General features: G+C 33.0%; 1 protein-coding gene across 1 annotated transcript; it reads left to right on the top strand.

Moving 5' to 3' along the window:
* Positions 1-3,631: 3,631 nt before the first annotated feature.
* LOC145292787 (uncharacterized) lies at positions 3,632-4,084 on the top strand. Its single transcript, XM_080138826.1, has one exon. The coding sequence runs from the start codon at positions 3,632-3,634 to the stop codon at positions 4,082-4,084; it is 453 nt and encodes a 150-aa protein (XP_079994952.1).
* The last annotated feature ends 19,859 nt before the right edge of the window (positions 4,085-23,943 follow it).

Below are 23,943 nucleotides of genomic sequence, written 5' to 3'. Positions count from 1 at the left end.
TTCGTATGAAAAACGAAAGGCTCGCAAGAAATATGTTATATCATTAAGTGTAACAGGCCACATGTCGACGGATCAAACAAAACCATCTATTAACAAATCAAATTAAAATTAGTGTATTCTACTGAAGAAAAATTACAAATATCCTGCAGTCCGAAAAAAGATACAAATATAAAAATCTCCAAAAATATACAAAATTCACTGTCTTTTCAAAACACATTCGTGAAGATTGTTTAGGACCTTCGTGAAGATTGTAATCAGATTTTGGTTGAAAATTACAGTCTTATCAATAACTTATATACAAGAAAACGTAGCATATCACACGTTAACAACATAAAGCATCGTGCTACTAATATATATTATTCTGTAGTTTAAGCATAAGAAAACATAGGCACTGACTTAATTGAGAAGGGAAACGAAGAGCATTCTCTAATAAAAACCAACGTTTTGAAACGAATCAATTTGGTTAAATATATATATATATATATATATATATATATATATATATATATATATATATATATAATACAAACGGTGCGCAGTTTTATAGTCGAAAGTCGCAATCGATACCCCTCTTACAATATTTAGCAGAATTTCCAATACATGTAAGACGATCGTAGTCAAATATCCGCTCCTTTAATACAAAAAAAATATAATTACATTCACAAGTTTCTCTTACGAAATAGTTTGCATATAAATCATAAAAAAAAACTATCACAATAGTTGAACATTCCGTTATCAACGTTCGGTATTGCCTCACAGTATTCGCTAGAATTGGCAAAGGATGCGTGATAACCGCAGTCAATGATCTACTTCTCAAATAAAATGATTTGAATAATTCTAACGCTGCCCTTATCCAAAACCTTCCAAATGTCCTTCTGGAAATAGTTATTAATAGACTTGTTGAAGTAAGTTGCAATCAATGGGAGACATCGTCTTACAGTATTGACAGCATTGGCAACTGATGAAAGATATCGCAGTAGAAGATCAGCTCGTACATTTTATGGATTTAAACCCGCCTCTCATGCTGCAGTTATCCTGGACAGTGCATGTACAGTTTCTCTTGATAAAATTACTTGAAATAGATTTGCAAAAGTAGTCATAAATCAATCATAAACACCGTCTCACATTATTCGCTAGCATCGACAATAGGTACATAATGTCCAGAGTCAAGTGTCTGCTTCTCCAAATAAATGATGTTAATGAAACTTCCATGCTACTTTCATCTAAGACATGATATATCAATTTCTTTTTATGAAAATAACCATGGGGGTGATGTTACCTCTTTCTAAATTGACGGTTTTCTTTCTACTACATTAATGATTAATGCAGGATGTAACATCAACGATTAATCTTTGTACTTACTTTCCAAGAATTTATTGGTTTTATTTGCAGGACAGTTGAACTATTTTAAAAAACGGCTGCAAAAAAATATGCATTTTCTTAAATTATCATAAAAAATAAATTGGTTTTCTTTGCTTACAGATTACTCATTGGTAAAATTTACAAAAATATCGTGGTTCAATTGACATATCATTCGATTATTTTTCATATTTGAAATAGAAAAGGCGACCCATTTTATCATTTGTGTAAATGGAATAAATATTTTTCGAATTGCCTACTTTAGCCTTAAAAGATCGTTTGGAATTAATAATTTAGCAAACCTGTCGTAATCATTTAATAGCAATTTACTGCACTAATTGATAGAACAATTAAGTGATGAATTGGCGAGCAATATCATTAATAAACAATTTACACTAATCTATAATGGATAAGAAAATGCTTGGGGCATAGCCTCCTGACACGAAAATATGTACAGATCAACCCCAAACAAAGTTAAGTACTGCCTGGGAGTGTCTACTGATATAAACCGATCTGCTATAATCTAAATGATTACAAAATGCATTAAGTAATACATTATGGAAACAGAACAAATATAATAATGCTGTAGGTGAGTATTGGATTCTGGCGCATTATTATGACATAGTGCGAAAACTGAATTAATAATTACAGATCGTACTATAAAAAGATTATGATATATGTCTTTATATTCTCAGCCTAAGATAGCACATATTTAGTAATATATATATTTATTACTAGCAGGCTCCATTAACCGGCGTTGCCCGGTTGAAGCATGCACTCTCCTCGTAAAAATTAAATTACAGTCGTTGTTGCTCTTCAATCCCCAGCTTGCTAATGTCAACAACAGGTTTTGGAATAGACACTCCTAACCTCCTCATGTGCAGAGCATCGTAGGGAATAGACACGATCAACCTCGCCATGGTAGGAACGGATTTCTGCATAGACACTCTACTTTATGAGTGGAAGAATTGCCAAAATATTTGCCTCAATTTCAACCTTTATACATTTTGTACGATAGATACCCGCCAAAGACTATAACCTCCCCCCCCAAAAAAAAAGTCGTGATGAGTGGCAGCGTCGTGCGGAGTAAAGTACACCTTTTTATCGCGCGTGTGTAAAACGGTGAAAACTACTTGTGTCCGCCAAAGTTTAAATATATTGTCTTATTCAACAGTCTAAAAACCTATAGACGTTGTCAGTTTAAATGAAATAGTATAGTTATTGTTAAAGTAAAAAAAAAAGTACAAAAAATGTTTTTGCTGGAGCAGTGTGGAAAATGATTCCCGAAAAGAAAACTAAACAAAAACAACTATATTAAAAAACAAATAACAAACAAAGTCCAATACATAACAAATGAGTATATTCGCAGACAATGTAATGAATGGGAAATTTGTACTTTATTTGACACACAAAGAAAGTAAGAAGAAAACTGTCGTCAATGTATTCAAATACAAACTGAATAACATTTAATAAAAATTATTTATCTGGATGTAAATCTGGCTTAGAGTGGAAACATGTGTTTTATATGAAAAGAAAGAGTTTTTTACGATTTCGAAAGTGAATTATTTTTTTTTTTTTTTGCCTAATCACCTCGCTGTAGGCTCAGTGGCACGTTGGTCTAAGTCCCTTACACCAACGTGCCACTAAGCCTACACCGAGGTGATTAGGCAAAAATAAGATAATAATAATTCACTTTACTACAAGACTGTTTTATTAAGAGAATCGTCGAACGTTTATGAAATTGTCCCCACGCATCTACATTCCACAATTTTTTTCACGTTAACCTCATCGAGGACAAAATTAAATTTTAGATAAAGAAAATAAAATTGAAAAACAATGTATGGCATATCGTGATACAATATGTTCATTTTCAATTATAAGGTTGAGCAAAATATTGTCGCAATATTTCTCTCGGTGATGTTCACAAAGTACGTGTTTAATTTAGTAGAACATTATAATTTAAAACTAATCCCCGACGATAAAAGTAATAAGATTTTTTTTTAATCTGAAAGGTAAGTTTGTAATCGATGTGATTTACGTGAATAAAGTGTAAATTGTAGAATTTAGAAGAGATGGGGTAAATTTCCAATGCGTCCGCCAGATATTCGTTCATATTATCACATCATAAGATTTGAAACTCGATTGAAACATATGCTTTATGAAATAAAATTAGTTCAATTAAGGGTGAAAGCTGGATCGTTAATCTGAGCATTTCCTGGTTCTCTTCATCTCTCAACTCCCAGCCAAAGTGAAATTGGATGGACCTTCCTCCATGGAAGAACTCAATGTGGCCATAAAACAATTGAAGAGTGGAAAGTCGGCAGGAATCGGCGGGATCCCAACAGAGATCTGGAAATACGGAGCCCCAGCGTTGCATAGCAGAGTCCTTGAGCTCCTTGTCTGTTGTTGGGAGCAAGGAAAACTCCAACGGGATGTCAGTGATGCAGTCATTGTTACCTTGTACAAATACAAGGGCGAAATGTCAGTCTGCTCTAACTACCCAGGGACCACTCTGCTTTGCCCTGCAGGTAAAATCTTTGCCCGTTTGCTCCTAAACACACGGATATCTTCCATCGCAGAAGACAACCTCCCAGAAACCCAATGTTTTTCAAAGCAAACAGAGGTATCACGGACATGGTCTTCGTACTCAGAAAACTGCAAGAGAAGTTTCGTGAACAAAACAGAGACTGTACGTAACGTTTGTGGACCTGACCAAGGCATTTGACATAGTGAGCAGGGAGGGGAATTGACTGGTTTTCGAGCGCCACGGCTGCAACTCAAACTTCTCAGCATGATAGTGCAGTTGTCTTAGAACGAGAGCGGTCAGGTCAGAGTAAATAACAACCACTTAGAGTGCTTCTCATCTTCAATGGGGTAAAATAGAGGTGCGTTATGGCACCGACTCTGTTCAGCATCTTCTTCAGCATGATGCTCAAGACGGTGATCGAAAATCCTTACGATGACGATGTTGTCTACATTCGCTATCACCTCAATGGCAGCCTCTTCAACCTCAACAGGCCGCAAACAACTGATCCGAGACTTCCTCCTTGCCAACGACGCTGTCCTTGTCGCCCACAAAGAAAGAGACATCCAGCCTTACATTCTGCTTCGCAGAGGCTGCCGAGCTCTTCGGACTCTAGGTCAACTCGAAAAAGACGGAAGTCCTCCACCAGCCAGCTCCCCGATTAGAGTACCGCCCTCCCCACTACACCATAGACAAGACTAAGCTGAAGATTGTTCACTACTTTACCTACCTGGGATGTACCATCACATCAGATGGCATACTCGACAGGGAAATAGACAGAAGACTGACCAAGGCACATAACGGTTTTGGCAGATTGTACAACAGAGTCCTGAAAAACAGACTCGTTAAAAATTGCACAAAAATCGATATGTACAGTGCCGTAGTACTCTCCACCCTCCTGTACGGCTCTGAGTTCTGGACAATTTACCGCCACCAATTACAACTCCTCGATCGTTTTCATCAGCGCTGTCTCCGCACTATTCTCAACGTCCACTGGAGTGAGTATGCCACCAATGTTGAGGTCATCGAACGGGTGGAAATCACCAGTATCGTGCAAATGCTGCTGAAGGCACAGCTACGCTGGGTCGGTCACGTCTCCAGAATGGAGGATCATCGCCTGTCCAAGATATTCCTATATGGAGAACTCTCTACTGACCGTCGTGGTAGAGTGGCACCGAAGAAAAGATATAAAGACTATCTGAAGAAGTCCCTCAGTGACTGCCTCATTGAGAACCTCCAGTGGTCTGCTCTCCCTGCTTACCATGATACCTGGCAAGGTACTGTCCACCAGGCTGTCGCTTCCTCTGAGATCTCCCGCCTAGAGAATCTGCGGGAGGAGCGCAGCAGAAGAAAGTTTCGGGAAGCCTCAGCAGCCACACATGATGCAACTTTTGACTGCAATCGCTGTGGCCAAACCTGTTTGTCTCGCACCGGGCTCGTCAGCCACAAGCGTGCCTGAAGTCGACGTGAACAGTCCCCTTCATAGAATCTTTGTTTGCGAAGTACAGCCAAGATATCATACATTTAATTCATGGACAGTCAAACTATACATACATTTAATTCATGTGAAGCGGTAATAATTTTTTACTGGTTTAAAGTTGTTGATGAAAACCGCTTATCTTTATAAATCCGTTGGTTCCATAGTCATTAATATTCTTTGAACTTTGTGCATTTAATTATTTTATGCTGTGACAATATTTAATTAGAAGGACCTTTTAAAATTCCACATGGGACGGATTTATATGTAATATACTGATGTTGGCATTCTGTAGGTGTCCAGGGTAAATGAAGACGCTCTCATATCCTTATAGCAGTTATGTTAAACCTGCTAAATAATTTAGCTAATGGAGTAGAACGTTGCCCGCTGGGAAAGTTCGCTTAAATATGAGATTTTAATTCTTGCAGATTACGCATATATTATCATAGAATAAATGTTCTGTCGATTTTTATATATTAAGAAGTTGCGATTAAATATATATATATATATAATATATATATAACATATATATATATATATATATATATATATATATATATATATATATATATATATATGAATATGGCATTGAGGCATCAGCTTGAATCGATATTGAAACTCAAACTTAGGAATATATATGTGAATATGACATGGAGGCATCAGCTTGAATCGACATTGAAACTCAAACTTAGGAATATATATGTGTGTGTATATATATATGTATATATATGCATATATATATCTATATGTATATGTATATATATATCGGTATGCATATATATGTATATATATATATGTATATATATGTATATATATGTATATATATGCCTGGATATATATATATACATATATATACATATATATATATATATGTATATATATGTATATATATATATGTGTGTGTGTGTGTATTATTTACGTATACACATTTAAAATTGACGTCTTTTGATTTTTATTACATTTTCACTCGAAACAAGCCACAGTGCCACTTTGATATAGCGGGCTACAATCTGGGATAAAAGTTGAATGAATACTATATTGGGAGTTGAGCAACAAGATGTCTGTTTACATCAGATTTGTACTTCTGCATGTTAGTACAGTCGGGAAAGCAGGGACCTGGAAGGCGGTTACAAAGTCTAACAGTTCTGGGGAAGAACTTAGAGTAGAAAGCTTCGAGTCATGTGGGGATCTGTGCTATGTAAGGGTGGGCTTTTTCTACTGCCCGGTTTGTCGGGGGTATTTACCTCCAAGGAGTACAAGGGCTTATTACTTTTAGGGGTTTCTACCATTAAACTACTTGTAAAACAGACCGTTGAATGCAACATTTCATGGATGGGACAAAGGATTGATCCTAGCTTATATTTTGGGACCTATAAATTTGGGAATCTCTTTTGAACTTTGTCAAGGCTAGTGATAATGATAACCCATTCTAAGTGTCACAGCAATAATCCATACGTAACCGAATGGTGGTCATGTAGAATTACAGATCTCTTTCAGGTGTATGTAACTTTCTAGCAAAGTAGGAAGATACCACGATCATGCAGAACGCGCAGCAATGCCCTCGATACAGCTGTTCCAACTTATATTCCCTGTGAACGTAAAGCCGAGGAGTTCCTTCGGCCATATTCGACACCGAAACAAAACTTATGAAAAAATATAGGTGTATATATATATATATATATATATATATATATATATATATATATATACATATATACTACCAGATTAAATAATAACACCAACTTAAACCAATCTACCGATCAATTACTAATCAACCCACCATATAATAACGCAACAATAGACCTAACGGAAAATAATCACAACAAGCAAGAGGTAATAAATTTTGGTTCCACATCTGGCCTAATAAAACATAGAATTTCAACGCACAAACATTCTTTTAAAAATAACTCTCTGCCAAACCAAACTATCTATCCAACTATATTTGGCAACTAAAAAACAGCAATATTTCTTTCAACTAAAAATGGCAAATAATTGAGACTTGCAAATCATATAAACCAGGAGATAAATTTTGTGCACTATGTACAAAAGAGACCCTAAAAATTTTATAATATGAAGATATAAAAAGTACAACCAAACTATTAAATTCAAGACAGGAGCTTATGACATGTAGTCATAAACGTTGGTTTAAATTTAGTAAATATAAACCACCTTAAATCATAAAAATTACTTATTAGTAAAAATAGATTACAATTATTATTTTTTTTAATAAATTTAGTCAGACTAATTACCTCCCTTACACCCGTCAAATAAATAATAAATAAAGTCAAGAAAACATGACAATTATCTCCCCTTAAAAAATGTAATAACAACATTCTCTATATATAAACCGTAGCGTCTTTAAATCAAAAATACGCTAACGGAAACAATTTATTGCACGAGCGTCCCCCTTTTTAAAATTCATCATTCAATAAGATAAAAAGCTATAGCAAACATCTAAATGACTACTTTAACCACAGTCCCTGATTTCAAAAAATTAAAAATTAAAAGGTAAATATCTCTCTATATTTTTAAAGCAAATTTATTATGTAAATTCAAAAATGTATATTTTTCTCTACTTATTTCTATCTCTAACCCATATAAATTTTCTTATAAATTTTAAATCCAGACCTTTCATTTCACTTTTTCAGATTCATCTGCCTTACTTTTAATGCTAGGTTTATTTATGGTGTCTTTTAAATTCAATAAAAACCCTCCAAAATTTGCTGATGAGGAGACCTTGCTTACCAAAAACTATATATAATTATTCTACATAACTTGATGTATACCACAATAAAAAGCATTGTTTTCCGAAACGACCGTACAGATAATTGATTTTGTTGTTGTTCCTTCGTATGAAACTGATTTTTAATTTAATTAAAATTTGATTTTTAAATTTTAAATTATAAATCACATGACTTAATATTGAATTAGATCTAGGACATTTAAATATCGAGCTTATTATATATCTAAATTACGAGCACGTTCTATCTCCTGTATTTTAATTAAATTAGTAATTTCACTGTTACATTAAAATACACTCAGCTCTTTAGACTATTGTTCTAATCACCTTTAAATTATATATATATATATATATATATATATATATATATATATATATATATATATATATATATATACAATTACATTAACGACTATATTACGTCGCTATCATTTCCCTCTCTTTACCCGCGCAAGCCTCACCCCCTTTTTTGAATTTCCAACGTCTTTTTCCGTTTTTCTGAAATAGAACAGCGTCACACATTCCAGGTCACAGATTTTCAAATATTTTGTACTGGGGTTTCTGGTTATTACAACACACTCATCCAGAGGAAATCTCGAAATAAAGACGAAACCTTGATGAACACATAATACGGTTTGTTCCTTTATATTTCTCTATTTTGTCGGAATACTATTTCCATTATTTTCATCATGAATATATATATATATATACATATATATATATACACATATATATATATATACTAGCAGAAGTACACCTCGTTGACTGGGTGCAAAAACAGCCTACAGAAAATGGACTCTGGTTTATGAAAGTATGATAGGTTATGAAAAAGAAAGGTTGTAAAGAGATAGCTTCGAATTTGGGGGTATCAAAACTAAAGAAAAATATGATGAAAGTACAAATATAATAGGAAAACCGCATAATTTAATACCACTTGTTAAACTTTGTGACATATTTCCATTCTATGGAGGTCAGGTGCGAACGAACACCCCATAATTTTATTATATCATATTTATTCAAACTGAAATATGATTATCAAAGTATACTTAAGCAGATAGGTATGAAAAGTCTTCATTAAAGTTTGTGCCTATTTCTATTCTATGGAGGCCAGGCGCGAACGCAGACCCCCAATTTTATTATACCTCCCTATTTAAGTTAAAACATACTTATCAAAGTATTCTTATGTACATCTATATCAGACCCACATGCACACGTTTTTATTTTATATTTAATTTTTTTTATTTCCTTACTTTGTGGACCAGTGCACACGCAGACCCCACAATTTTGATGAACAGCCGTTCTGCCGGATCAAACATACCCATTCCTGTGTCGCGATACACCTTCTATCATTAAATGTTATCAGTCTTTTTTTAAAATAGTCAACCATATAAGAGCCTATTCGTGACCAGACACACACACATACATTCAGCTTTATTTATATATATATATATATATATATATATATATATATATATATATATATATATATATATATTTATGCAGGGAGCAAAACGTTGACTGCGATGTATTAAACTTTTGTATAATAATGATTAAAATGCTATATATGTATATATATATATGTATATACATACATGTATATACATGTATACATGTATATATATAAATATATATACATGTACACATACATATATATACACATACGTATATATACACCTACATATATATACATATGTATATATATATATGTACCTGCATATATACATACATAAATATGCACATACAAATATATACATATAGGTACATATATAAACACATATATATATACACACATGCATAAATATACATATATATATATATATATATATATATATGTGTATACATACATAGGATGTTGATGGCAACGTCTTGTCACACGAGTGCCACTACCGCAGTCACTGAAAATCCATGAGCCCGAAGATTACCTGTTTTTTTAGTCCTGCCAGCGAATTCACACGCTCAAGCAGACATGACATGGAAGACGGTCCTTGGCATACATACACACACACACACACACACACACACATATATATATATATATACGCCCATACCCATAAACATACACACATGCACACGTCCATACATCCATACATACATACACAATACATATAAAACATACATACATACACACATGCACACACATACACATACTATGCACACCCATATATACAATCATATACAAATATATACACATATGCATACATATTCACATGCATATACGTACACATGTATGCACATATACATACATGCACAAGGAGTTACCTATATATACCCACACATACATATATATGCATCTATACGAGTACATATATATGCATATATACATATACCTATACCTACATACACACAAATATATATACATATATACATACAAACACACATAAACATATATACACAAAAAATAAATAAAGATATATACACACATACATATAAGCATGCGTGTACAAATAGGTATACATACACATACATACACTAGTACATATATTAACACACATACATGCATACATACATATATACATATATACATGCATACATACATACATACATACACATATGCATATATAGAATGATGGCAGATCAATTATTACATGCTTCCTGCATTTCAGGGCTACACACGTGACACTTTTTCCATCGCCACGGACAATTTTTATAGACAGATGCCTGAGGAAGTATCTATACAAAGACGATGTTACAGAGTTTTAGCTTTGCACGACAGCTAAGTCTCTCTCTCGGTTCAAATGTTGAGATCCAGTAACAAGCCTGAGTAATATCGCCAGCAACAAATCAAACTGCAGACCACCTTAATGCGGGTACTAGTCTCCCGCTTTATATATATTTTTTTTTAATCAGAGATTTGCTTCACCCAGAGGGCTTGCCTTAACAGGGCTTTTGGGAGTCCTCTCTACCCCAACCACATATCGAAATAAAGATATACACGTACACATACAAACATGCATACAAACAGATGCACGCAAACATACATACGCAAAACAAACACACATGCACATACCCACAGACATTCATACATACACGCATGTACATAAATATTCACACCCACGTACACATACACGTACATGTAGAATATATATGAAGGAGCATTTATGATGATGATGGTTGTTACGAATAGGTGAAATCGACATGAATAAAAGAGTAAAACAATCCCGAATACTCAGAACATAGAATAGACAGGCGTTCGCTACGCCGGTAGTACAGCTTTATACACACACACACACACACACACAACCACACACACACACACACACATATATATATATATATATGCATACATATATACATACATACAACTACATATATATAGGTATATCTTTGCCATCAGTTAGAATCGACACCAACGCATATAACATTCTAGTTTCTTTAACATATGATCCCGAATATAAGTATATATATATATATATATATATATATATATATATATATATATATATATATATATATATATATATATATATATATACTAGCAAAAGTACCCGTCGTTGACTGGGTTCAAAAGCAGCCTACAAAAATTGACTCTGATTTATGAAAAGGAATGTTTGTAAAGAGATTAGTTTACAATTTGGGTGGTATCAAAACTAAAGTAATATATGATGAAAGTACAAATATACTAGGAAGCCCCATAATTTATTATACGATACCTGTTCACATTGAAACACTGATCACAATATTTTATGGATCTATATTAAAAAAAACAACTTTTTTTAAACTTTGTGAAATATTTCCATTCTATGGGCGTCAGGCGCGAACGAACACCCAATAATTTTATCATACCATATTTCTTCAAACGGAAATATAGTTATCAAAGCATACTTACGCAGATAGATATGAAAAGTCTTTATTAAGGTGTGTGCCTTTTTCCATTCTATGGAGGCCGGTCGCGAACGCACACCCCACAAGTTTATTATACGATCCCTATTAAATTAAAACATACTTATCAAAGTATTCTCATGTACATGTATATCAAACACACTTGTTAACGTTTTTTTTTAATGTTTAAATCTATTTGCATACTTTGTGGACCAGGCGGGACCGCAGGCCCCACAAGTGTAATGGACAAGCGTTCTGCCAGATCAAACATACCAATTACTGTCTCGATACATGTTCTATCATTATATGTAATCAGTTTTCTGTTTTAATGGTAGAACATATAGGAGCCTATTCGTGACCACACACACATACACACACACAGAGACATTTCGCTTTACATTATACATATATATGTGTATATATATTTATATATATATATATATATTAACTGCCACACACACACACACACACTCATATATATACATATATATATATATATATATATATATATATATATATATATATATATATATATATATAAGTCTTGGTTCGTTTTTTTATCAATAAACCAGTATTGTTACATTAACAAGTTAACTGGAATTTTAACTCAGTCTATCCTTTGAGTTGAGGAACGTTTTTATGTTTTTAAAATAAATTAAAATTGCAAATTATAAAAATATTAAATAAAATAAAAAAATATGTTTTTTAAGTCTATTTTACGAGACTGTTGTCGATTTTTTCGGTAAAAGTGAAATTCCTTTCAATTCATGCACAACGATGTTACTTCTTAATTACAAGATTTCATTGTCTGTTTAATCGATATGTAAAAGCAAATTCTTAAATTTTAATTCATTTGTAAATCTTCCCAATTTTTTAATTTAAAAAATTGTTCACCCGAAGGTGCGTTTTGAGTTGGAACACAACAGGCGAAGAACCTTTACAAAGACATCTCCGATGTAAAAATTATTTTCAACAAAATTGGCAGCATTTTTTTTTCAAACAGTTGTTTCTATATGAGAAGATATTAACTTTTTATTATTAAAACTATAAATTGTTAAGTGAAAGTTCAGATTTTTTTTCGAAGAAAATTCACTGTACATATTTATTTTGGTAACGTGCTAAAATGATACATTTTTAATTTATTTATTTTTATCAGCCTACTTACCATGGTAAGGGGAGGGTTTTTTCTTACTATACTGTGCTTACAACTAACAAGTTATTATTAAAAGAAAAGATATCGTTAAATTATAAAAACAAAGATAATGTGGAAGTTGAATTTAACTTGAAAAAAACAAAAACAACGCGGAGACCGCGCGTTTAACATTATCGAATTTGGCAATAAGTCTGATTAAGATTCGATTTTTTTGGTTTTTGCTTTGTTTACCGTACATTTTTAGGTCAACGTTTTATTTTCAAGATAACTGTTTTTACAAAATTGAAACTACACTTTTTTTGACAGAAGTTGTTTTTATAAAAGAAAATGTGAATGATTTTTCTTTATTAAAGTAATCGCTAGGTTTAATACAGAAAAGTGTCTATCAAGAAACGGTTATTTTTTAGCCATTCTTTCCATGGGGTGGACATTGTGTTTTGTTACTATCCTGTGCTTTCAACTAACAATTTAATAAAAAAAAATAAATTGTAAATATTAACATTTGGTTCACCTCCATAATTTTTAACATTGCTAGGTTAGGGGTGTTTATTCGGAAAGCCGTACTTTATATGGGGAGGTTGGGGTTGTTTATTTATAGACGCCAGTGAATTATAGTGCATAATACAGGTCTTATATCTCAAAAACTACTGCAAATCTTAAATGAGGTTTTCTTATTAAGCATAGTTGAAAGTCTTTAAAAGTAGTCATTTTAAAGAAGATTGTGGAGGTGAACCTAATATTAAAAAAATATAACAAAAAAAAAAAAGATAGCATGAAATTTAAACTTTGCTTTGAAAAACTATTTTAAAATAGCGCGGTACCAAAAGTAAAAATAGACAGAAAAAATACCCCCTTCAGATTTGTACTTGCACAAAGATTTGAAAAAAGTTGTCAACAAAAACAAATATATAACAAGTAAATATTTTCAAAGGCAAGATACGTTACACGTAGATTCGAAAAAGTTGTCAAAAAACAAGGTATAGCAAATATCATCAAATACAAGATAAGTTACTTTTCTACCAAACTTGATAATTTTCTAGTGTTTTTATTGTATGTACAATGTTTAGTCGGCTCGAAAAACACAGCGTTTACCGCTATAATTGAAAATTACAATGGCGACAGACTCTGTATTAAAGACGTTAAGTTTGGGAAAATAAATTAAAACTAAAAAGTATACAAATACTGTCAAAAAACACCAAATATATGTAAGTTTATATCACAGTAACATATATTGAGTGAGTTCCTGACAGGATTTTGTATAGTTTTATAGTTTTCATGCATCATCCCAAACTTGATTTGTTAAACACAGTGTGCCGCCATTTGTATGTATCAAATATACTTATACCACTGTGTGTTTTCGAACCGATTAAACATTTTACATTAAATAAAAACACTAAAATCTTATCCAGTAAGGTAGAAACGTAACTTATCTTGCTTTTGATAACTTGTTTTATTATATATTCATTTTTGGACAATTTTTTCAATCTATGTGTTTAGTAATACAAACGTGTAACGTTTAGTCGGCTCAAAAATCAGTGTTTGTCGGTGTATTTGAAAAATACAAATAGTTGTTAATTCCGTAAATTTTGCGAAAATAAGTAAAACAAAAAAATATACAAAATAATGTCCGAAATCCACGGAATATGTCCGCCTATGTCACGGTAACATATATTTGGTGGGTTTCTGATAGTGTTTTGTATAGTTTTTAACTTATTTTCCCAAACTAAACATATTCAACAGAGTCCGCCGCCCTTTGTCATTTTCAAATGCATTGATAAATACTGTGTGTTTTTCGAGCCCATTAAACATTTTACATTAAATAAAAGCACTAAAAAATATCCAGTTAAGTATAAACGTTACTCACCTTACCTTTGCATCCATTTGTAATAATTTTTGGATAACTTTTTTGAATCTGTGTATAGTAACCCCTCTCCCACCACAATATTAATGAAAAACTAACATCTTTTAATACAAAAAAAAAATCTCGATTTAGCGTTTCAACATTTTAGAAACGTTCGGCTTAACCCACTTATTGTTGGTCGAGCCCAAACCATGGGTGTGAAAACTGCCGAAGATCCGGATCCAATTCTGCAAGAGTACCATTTTTTTCATTTTCGCCTACTTTTTTCATTTTTTTGGAGTGGATTGCTGTACTTGTCTTTTTATTAGATTCACTCCACATAGAGCCACAGCAACGCGTGGCAGAGTACAGCTAGTATATATATATATATATATATATATATATATATATATATATATACTAGCTGTACTAGTGTGTGTGTGTGTATCAATAAAGTGTCAAATAAATATATATATGTACACACACACGCGCATATATATATATATATATATATATATATATATATATATATATATATATATATATATAGATAGATAGATAGATAGATAGATAGATATACTTCTAAATTACTCACACTATTTCTGGTATAAACATTTGAAATTTTACACAAAGGGTATTCACAGATAGGCCAAGCTTTTTAATCGGTTTGGGCCGAAAATGTAAGCTACCAATATATAAATGTGTGTGTGTGTATGTTAGCATGTGTGCCTACAACATTCTACAGAGGCGACGAATTTTCACAAGATACGAATCGTTTTGAAGCTTGACCCTTCAGACGACAAATACCGAAAAATTGTCTAAAAACGTTAATTCCTTACACCTCAACTGGACACGTTTCTACAGGGAAGAGTCGCGATTTTCACCGATATGTTCGAAAGTCATTCCCTCATTTCGAGTGTCTAGCCTTAATTTAAACGTACCTCACTTCTGGTTTTAGGAAATCGTAAAAGCAAAGATGTAATTTGTTTTCACATTATTTTTCTCCTTCGCGGTACGGGGTCGAGCCGGTCTTCTTGCTACCACATTTTTTTTCTCAGAACACACCTCCAAATACCCGGGCAAGCTGAGCACCAATGCTAGTATATATATATATATATATATATATATATATATATATATATATATATATATATATATATATATATTAGCAAAAGTGCACGTCGTTGACTGTGTTCAAAAACAGCCTACAGAAAATGGACTCTGATTTATGGAAGTATGATAGGTTATGAAAAGGAAGGGTTGTAAAGAGATAGTTTCGAATTTGGGGGTATCAAAACTAAAGCAAAATATGATGAAAGTACACATGAAATAGATAAAACCCATAGTTTATTATACCATACCTGTTCACACTGAAACACTTATCACAATATTTTGTGCATCTATATTAAAAAAAACCTTGTTACACTTAGTGACATATTTCCATTCTATGCAGGTCAGGTACGAACGAACAAACCATAATTTTATCATACCATATTTCTTCAAACTGAAACATTATTATCAAAGTATACTTAAGCAGATAGATATGAAAAGTCTTTATAAAAGTGTGTGACTATTTCCATTCCATGGAGGCCAAGCGCGAACGCAGACCCCACAATTTTATTATACCATCCCTATTTATGTTAAAACATACTTATCAAAGTATTCTTATGTACATATATATATATATATATATATATATATCAAAAACACTTGCAAACGGTTTTTTTTTAAATTTATTTTTTCATTTCCATACTTTATGGGCCAGGCGCGAACGCAGACCCCACAATTCTAATGAACAACCGTTCTGCCAGATCAATCATACCCATTCCTGTGTCTCGATACACCTATCATTATATATAATCAGTTTTTTTTAATGTAGTCTACCATATAGGAGCCTATTCGTGATCACACACACACAAACACATACACACAGCAGACATTCAGCTTTATATTATAGATATATATCTATAATATAAAGCTGAATGTATGTGTTAGTGTGTGTCTGGTCACGAATATGCTCCTATATGGTGGACTATTATAGAAAACTGATCTCATATAATGATAGAAGAGGTATCGAAGACCGGGAATGGGTATGTTTGACCTGGCAGAACGGTGGTTCATTAAAATTGTGTGGTCTGCGTTCGCGCCTAGCCCCCAAAGTATGAAAATAAAAAAAATGAAAATAAAAACGTTTGCAAGTGTTTTTGATATAGAGGTATATAAGAATACTTTGATAAGTATGTTATAACTTAAATATAGATGGCATAATAAAATTGTGGGGTCTGCCTTAACGCCTGATCCCCAAAGTATGGAAATAAAAAAATGAAAAAAAAACGTTTACAAGTGTTTTTTTTATATAGATGTACATAAGAATATGTTGATAAGTATGTTTCAACTTAAATAGAGATGGCATAATAAAAGAGTGGGGGTCTGCGTTTGAACCTGGACTCCATGGAAATAGGCACACACTTTAACAAAGTTTTTTTCATATCTAACTGCGTAAGTATACTTTGATAATTATGTTTTAGTTGAAGAAATATGGTATAATAAAATTATGGGGTGTTCGTTCGCGCCTGACCTCCATAGAATGTAAATATGTCACAAATTTTAACAAGTTTTTTAAAAGGGGATAGGGTCCACAATAACACCTTAACGTTAATCTTAATTCACGTTAGCATTTGATTTTATTAGTTCAAACGTATTGTGTTGAATAAATTCACCTATTAAATTCACGTGCTTATTAAAGTGACCCCCCCCCCAATCTCGGAACTTTAGATAGTTCTCGACACACATTTTGCATAATTGTTTTTTCCTTCTCCACTTGGTCGTGGCACGCTTTCGAAAATAGATAAATAATAAAAAAAAAAATTAGAACGTTACTCGTTATCATGTCAAAAGAATGAAAAAATCATGCGCACGTGATTACCTGTCTTTTTAAAAATATTTACGGTACCTTTTTATTTTTATTTATATATTAGTTTAAGCGTTTTTATCAGTGTACTAGAAGGAATTCAGCTGATTACAAACCTTTCTTACAATACATGTACAATAAATTACAATGATAGAACTCTAAATTCGACGGCGTAATACTACACCGTCCAATACTGTAAAACTGAAACGAAGCTGTTCTGCTCGAAAAGGGCGCCATTTTCTTCTTTATAATATTTATATCGATTCTTTTCTTTAAAAAACTAAAGTAATTACGTGTTACTTTTAATATCCCATTTTGCTATTTCGGAATATTTTACTAAAGTAAGTAAAGTTTCATTATTTTTCAAAACTGTTTTTCTTTCTTCGTTTTTCGGTATTTCGTCGATATTATTTAGTAAGAGTGTTTACCAGAAAGCCAAAAAACGACTACCCGAGAAAATAAATATACAAGAAATAAATGTTATCATAGTCAATAAAAGTTCTGTTCATGTTTTTTTTGTTTTGAAATGGTTTGTAATTCTCTTTATTAGAAATAATTTCAGCGAACCGAAATTAAAACTCAATTTGAAGCGATAACTAATTAAATGAATTTTTATATAAACTACACATGCCATAATCGAATAACCATCAAGCACAAAATAACGGAAAACATTAAAATATGTTTATAAATATTCCTTATGTTGACGGAACTCTTTAAAATTGTAAACACAGCATTCTCAGGTGCCCCTCCTTCAAATTGAAAACAGGCTCTCCATTTCAAAGTCACTGCTATTTTGATTTTGTTTAAAAAGTGTTGATATATTAAAAAGAAATAACTTTATACAAACTACTTAAAAATACAAACCAATGAACTTTTCTTCAATAAAAATAACTTTTATTGACTATGGTAATATTTTTCTTGTATATTTATATCATTATATATAAAATTTTCTCTTTGTAAGGAAACACCATTTTGTTTGTAACTCTTGGCTAAGAATGGAGCAAAGTTGATAAAAAATATATTTTCGCGAAAATTATCTCTACTTCCATCATATTTTGCTTATGGTAAGATTTTCAGTATCAAACCAATCTTTTTACAACCCCTTCCTTTTTATAACCTATCATACATTCATCAATCACAGTTCATTTTCTGTAGGTTGTTTTTGAACCCAGTGAACGATGGCTACTTCTGCTAGTTTGTATATATATATATATATATATATATATATATATATATATATATATATATATATATATGTAAAATAAGTGGGTGGTCACCAACAATGTGTATTTTTTAACATCATTTTATTATTCCGTGTTTTGGTTGTTTTGGTTTTTCATTAGAAATTATGTCTAAAATAAAAAAGCATGTACCGTACATGACAAGTCAAACCAACCAAAGATAGAACAATCATACCCGATGTCAAAAGCTGGAGTGGGTTCGAAACAAAGGTAAGAAACGAGACACGCATGACTCACAAAACCACGCAAAAGACCAAAGACACACAGCGAAACGACCGGAATATATTCATACCATACACCCATCCTCTCAAACCAGCTCAACCAAAACTCCAATCAAGCACACCACACATTCACACAAGAAACAGGCATCATACAAATACAAATACTACTACCTAAATTCGCCAAAAACGGCATATCAACAACCGACAACCAACCACCACACGACAGTACTAAAAAATACAACCTCCCACAACAATCACGTCACCCAACTCAGTCAAGAACCCACTATCTGTTACCAAACCCCACCCATACAAACCACCTAAAACTCCCCCTACTTAACAACACCCACTTAAACAACCCAATGGAACAAAACCACCCCTATAGATTCCACCCAACACAAAATAGTCCTTCCATCACCCATCCCAGTACCCCACAGTACGAAGCCGACCCCCAAAATACCCCCCGCACAAACACAACCAATCCAAATACCGCAGGCACTTTCATAATCCATACATCCCTACAAAACGACACAACCAACCCCCCAATAGAACAACGAAATTAACGACTCACGCAATAATTTTTTATGAATCCCTCACAAAATGGCATCACCAGACTAGACATCAAAAACCCAGTCATTAACCTATCTACAGAGGCACTTACAGAGGACGAAATTGAAGTACTAAAACTAGGCCTCAAATTCTGCCCAACCCCAAAACTAATATATCAGAATTAAAGAAATACCTTAAAGAATTTGAACGCAAATTTAGACTCATATATATACTTAATGACAGAGATACCACAACAGACGATTCTCTCGTGAAAAACAAATCAACATACTTCCCCAAAAAACAAAACAAAACAAAAGAACTAAATGCCTTCTTTAGAAAGGCTCTGGAACCTCACCCCCAACAAAAAGAAAAACCCACCAGTAATCTAACACGAAAACAAAATCAAGCACTTTAAAAAATCCGACATTCTAACAACTTAGTTATAAAGGAAGCAGACAAAGGTAGTGCGGTGGTTTTCATGAATAAGAAATACTATGAAACAAAAAATGTTCGAATCACTAGGGAACGAAAATTATTACAAATCAATTAGCTCTAACATATACCATAACCATGTCTAAACTCTGCACAACATTAGCTAATAAAGAAAAAGACTTCCTTACACACTTCACAACAGAAACAAACATATTCTATGGGCTACCCAAAATACACAAATCTAACCAGGTAAGAAATGCCATCAACATACAAAGGTCGGAGTATATAAGCACCCCAAACCCCAATGACCTTACATTTAGACTCATCGTAGCAGGACCATCATGCTCAACAAGCAGACTTAGCAACCTAATAAATATATTATTACAACCCTTCACCAATCTTGTCAAAAGTTATGTAAGATATGACACCGTTCCTTAGCTCCCTACCACAAACAGTAGACGATGGGACAATACTCGTCACATTCGATGTTAGCAGCCTATATAGCAACATCCACCACAACCTAGGAAAAGGAGTTATCTAATATTGGATTGACAAACATGCACAGACTTAACACACCAGATTCAATAAAAAAAATCGTGATTGACAGCATTGGCATAATCCTCAATAACAACTCCTTCCAATACAATAATGACGACTACATCCAAATACTAGGCACAGCAATGGGTACTAAAATGGCACATACATATGCCACCATTACACTCGCCTTCCTAGAAGATACCCTTTATGAAAGGATAGTGCATAAATACGGGAACAATATAAAAACACTCTTCATAAAATATTGGAAAAGATACCTAGGCGACTGCTTTATCCTCTGGAGGACCACATGCGGGGAATATCAGAGAACTCAACACTTTGCTACAAAATCTCCACCCAAAACTAAACTTCACACTAAAACAATGCTCCACAGAACTACCTTTCCTAGACATCCTAGTAACCATCAAAAACAACAACATAATTACAGACATTTACCATAAACCCGAAGACACTCAACAATACCTCCACTTCAAATCCACCATCCTAAAAACTGTCTAAAATCACTACCCTATTCCCTAGAACGCAAAGTCTGCACCATAGTAACAGACGAACACCTCCGGTCGACTAGACTGAATGAGCTGCAAATAATACTGCGGAAAAGAGGATATCTACTACCACTAATACGGAAAGGTATTGAACTGGCTGAAAAAAGTTAAATAGACCAACTAAGAATCCCAAAAGAACACAACAAAGAACAACTTTTAGCATACGTCTCCACACACAACACAAGCAACCCAGAACTATTCACACAGATAACTAAAAACCTTATCCTCCTCAATCAGAACGACAAACCAAACAACATACTTAAAACAACAAAAATAATAAAAAGCAAACACCAACCCAAAAGCGTAAAACACATCCTAACTTCCTCACCCTTTGTTCTGTACCCTTTGTTCCACAAACAACAAAAGGGCTTACAAAATGCAACAAACCGCGATGTGGAGTATGTGACATAATAATAGAAGGAAACACATACACATTCAAAAACCCAATACAAACATTCAAATAAAAAAGTATCCAAATTGCAATTCCAGAAATGTAGTATAGGCACTAAGATGCACACCATGCAACAAATCCTGCATAGGTGCCACCAAAAATTTCAGAAATAGAGGCGCCTTACATAACAGCAAAATCAAAATTGCAGATAACAGACACCTCTATGTTTCAAAACACACCCACTCACGCCGTTGAAATAGCTTCAAAATAATTCCAATCAGACAAGTATTTTTATTTACTTACGCAGAAAAAAAATCATAACAAGATTAACTCCCAAACTATCAACACACAAAAACTTGAAATGCAAGGCCCACTTGCATGCACGTACATATACAAAATCACACATAAATCAGAACCGACACATTAAAAAAACACACACACACAGACAAACACGCATACAACCACACACAGGCATAATACCCCTGTCTCTAATACAACACATTGAACAATACCAACCCTACTAAACCCCGAAACCAACAACACTAGGACCATAGTGTAATATCTGTTTCAACACGTATCTCCCCTCTCAGACAGTGGAGGAGAAACCCTTCATGACTGAGGCAACTATCATCCCTTCTATGATCCCTCCTCCCATACCTATACCCCTGCAAATGTCCTCTCTCCTCTGGGGAAGGAGATATTCCCCACACTAAGAACCGATTCTGGGTCTGGTAATATCAACATGGGGAGACAAATAAATAGAAACATTAAAAATCCCCTACGGATATTGATAAATACACCTCCTTATCTAAACAAACATAATATTTAGAATACCCAGACAGTCTAAGACTGAAACGAAAAATCACAATACTAAATCTAGGAATCCAAAAAATAAATATCAAAATTGAAGGAAAACACCTCTACTCTTATTTCAGATGAGCTGGACCCCCTCCTACCACACACACATTAATAACAACCTTGAATCACAGTTACCTTCATAGGGAAGCAAATAACTATATAATACTATAAAACAAAACATACATTCTTCAAACCAATAAAAGAAAACACACTCTCACACCGTAAACACACACACGCACACACACACACCCTATGCGCAAGTACCAAAGGGTCCCTCACTCCCACTCAAGTAAGAGGAAAAAGGGAAAAAAATCAGAAAAAAACAAAGAAAGATAAATAGAAACAGAAGCAGAGAGTGAGAGAGAGAGAGAGGGATATAAAGAGAGAGAGAGAGAGACATAAAACATCAGTCCATCCCAATGAACCAGTGATAAAAATTGGACATACGAATGAAAAGTAAAATCGTTTATACATGTTTCCACCTCTCGGAACATTTCAAATGAACTACGAAAATGTTCTTTTACATTTTTAACACATTTTGAGTATATTCTAAACATTTTAAATACTTTCTAAAGAGGACGCTTCACAGAACGTCTGAAACGCGTGAAAAACGATCTCAATGATTTAAAAACATTATTATAAAGATCTAAACATTATTTTCAATGAAAAACAAAACACGTAATAATAAAATAATATGACAAATACACATTGTTGGTAACCACCGCCTTATTTAAATATACATCGTTGGAATTTTTTAAACCATCATATATATATATATATATATATATATATATATATATATATATATATATATATATATATACTCAAAATATATATATATATATATATAGAGAGAGAGAGAGAGAGAGTAAGAGAGATAGATAGATAGATAGATAGATAGATAGATAGATAGATAATCTTGGAATTTAGTAAATCTTCAAACTATGCAAAAAAAACAAGTTTAATTTAATTTTTATTTTTTCATCATTCGTTTGATTTGTTAGAAAACTATTTAGTCAGTAAGTCATTTAATAATCTGCAATTACGGCATCAACTTGCTCTCTCGAATTCTGTATAGTATTAATCCTAATTACAGGGGGCATCATTTGTTTATCATGAAACACTGTCTCGGGGATTTAAAAACAAAACATGATATTAGATCATAGCTCCCCATCAGTTTTGATCAAATACCACCTCCCTTAATCTTAAGAAGAAGACATGTTATAAATATTAGATCTAGTTTTACATTCTTTATTAATTTGGTTAACCTCTTAATTACCTATTCATGTTATAAAAATGAATTCCTTACCTGTGAGATTCATCCATTTCAA

This window comes from Euprymna scolopes, chromosome 14, assembly GCF_053919585.1.
Source record: "Euprymna scolopes isolate OS-2025 chromosome 14, ASM5391958v1, whole genome shotgun sequence".
Lineage (NCBI taxonomy): Eukaryota > Metazoa > Mollusca > Cephalopoda > Sepiida > Sepiolidae > Euprymna > Euprymna scolopes.
The sequence above is the reverse complement of the archived record's forward strand: the minus strand, read 5'-3'. Positions and strand labels throughout refer to the sequence as shown.

Coding starts and splice junctions, on each gene's coding strand:
- LOC145292787 (XM_080138826.1), top strand. CDS start 3,632: ATGGAAGAACTCAATGTGGCCATAAAACAATTGAAGAGTGGAAAGTCG.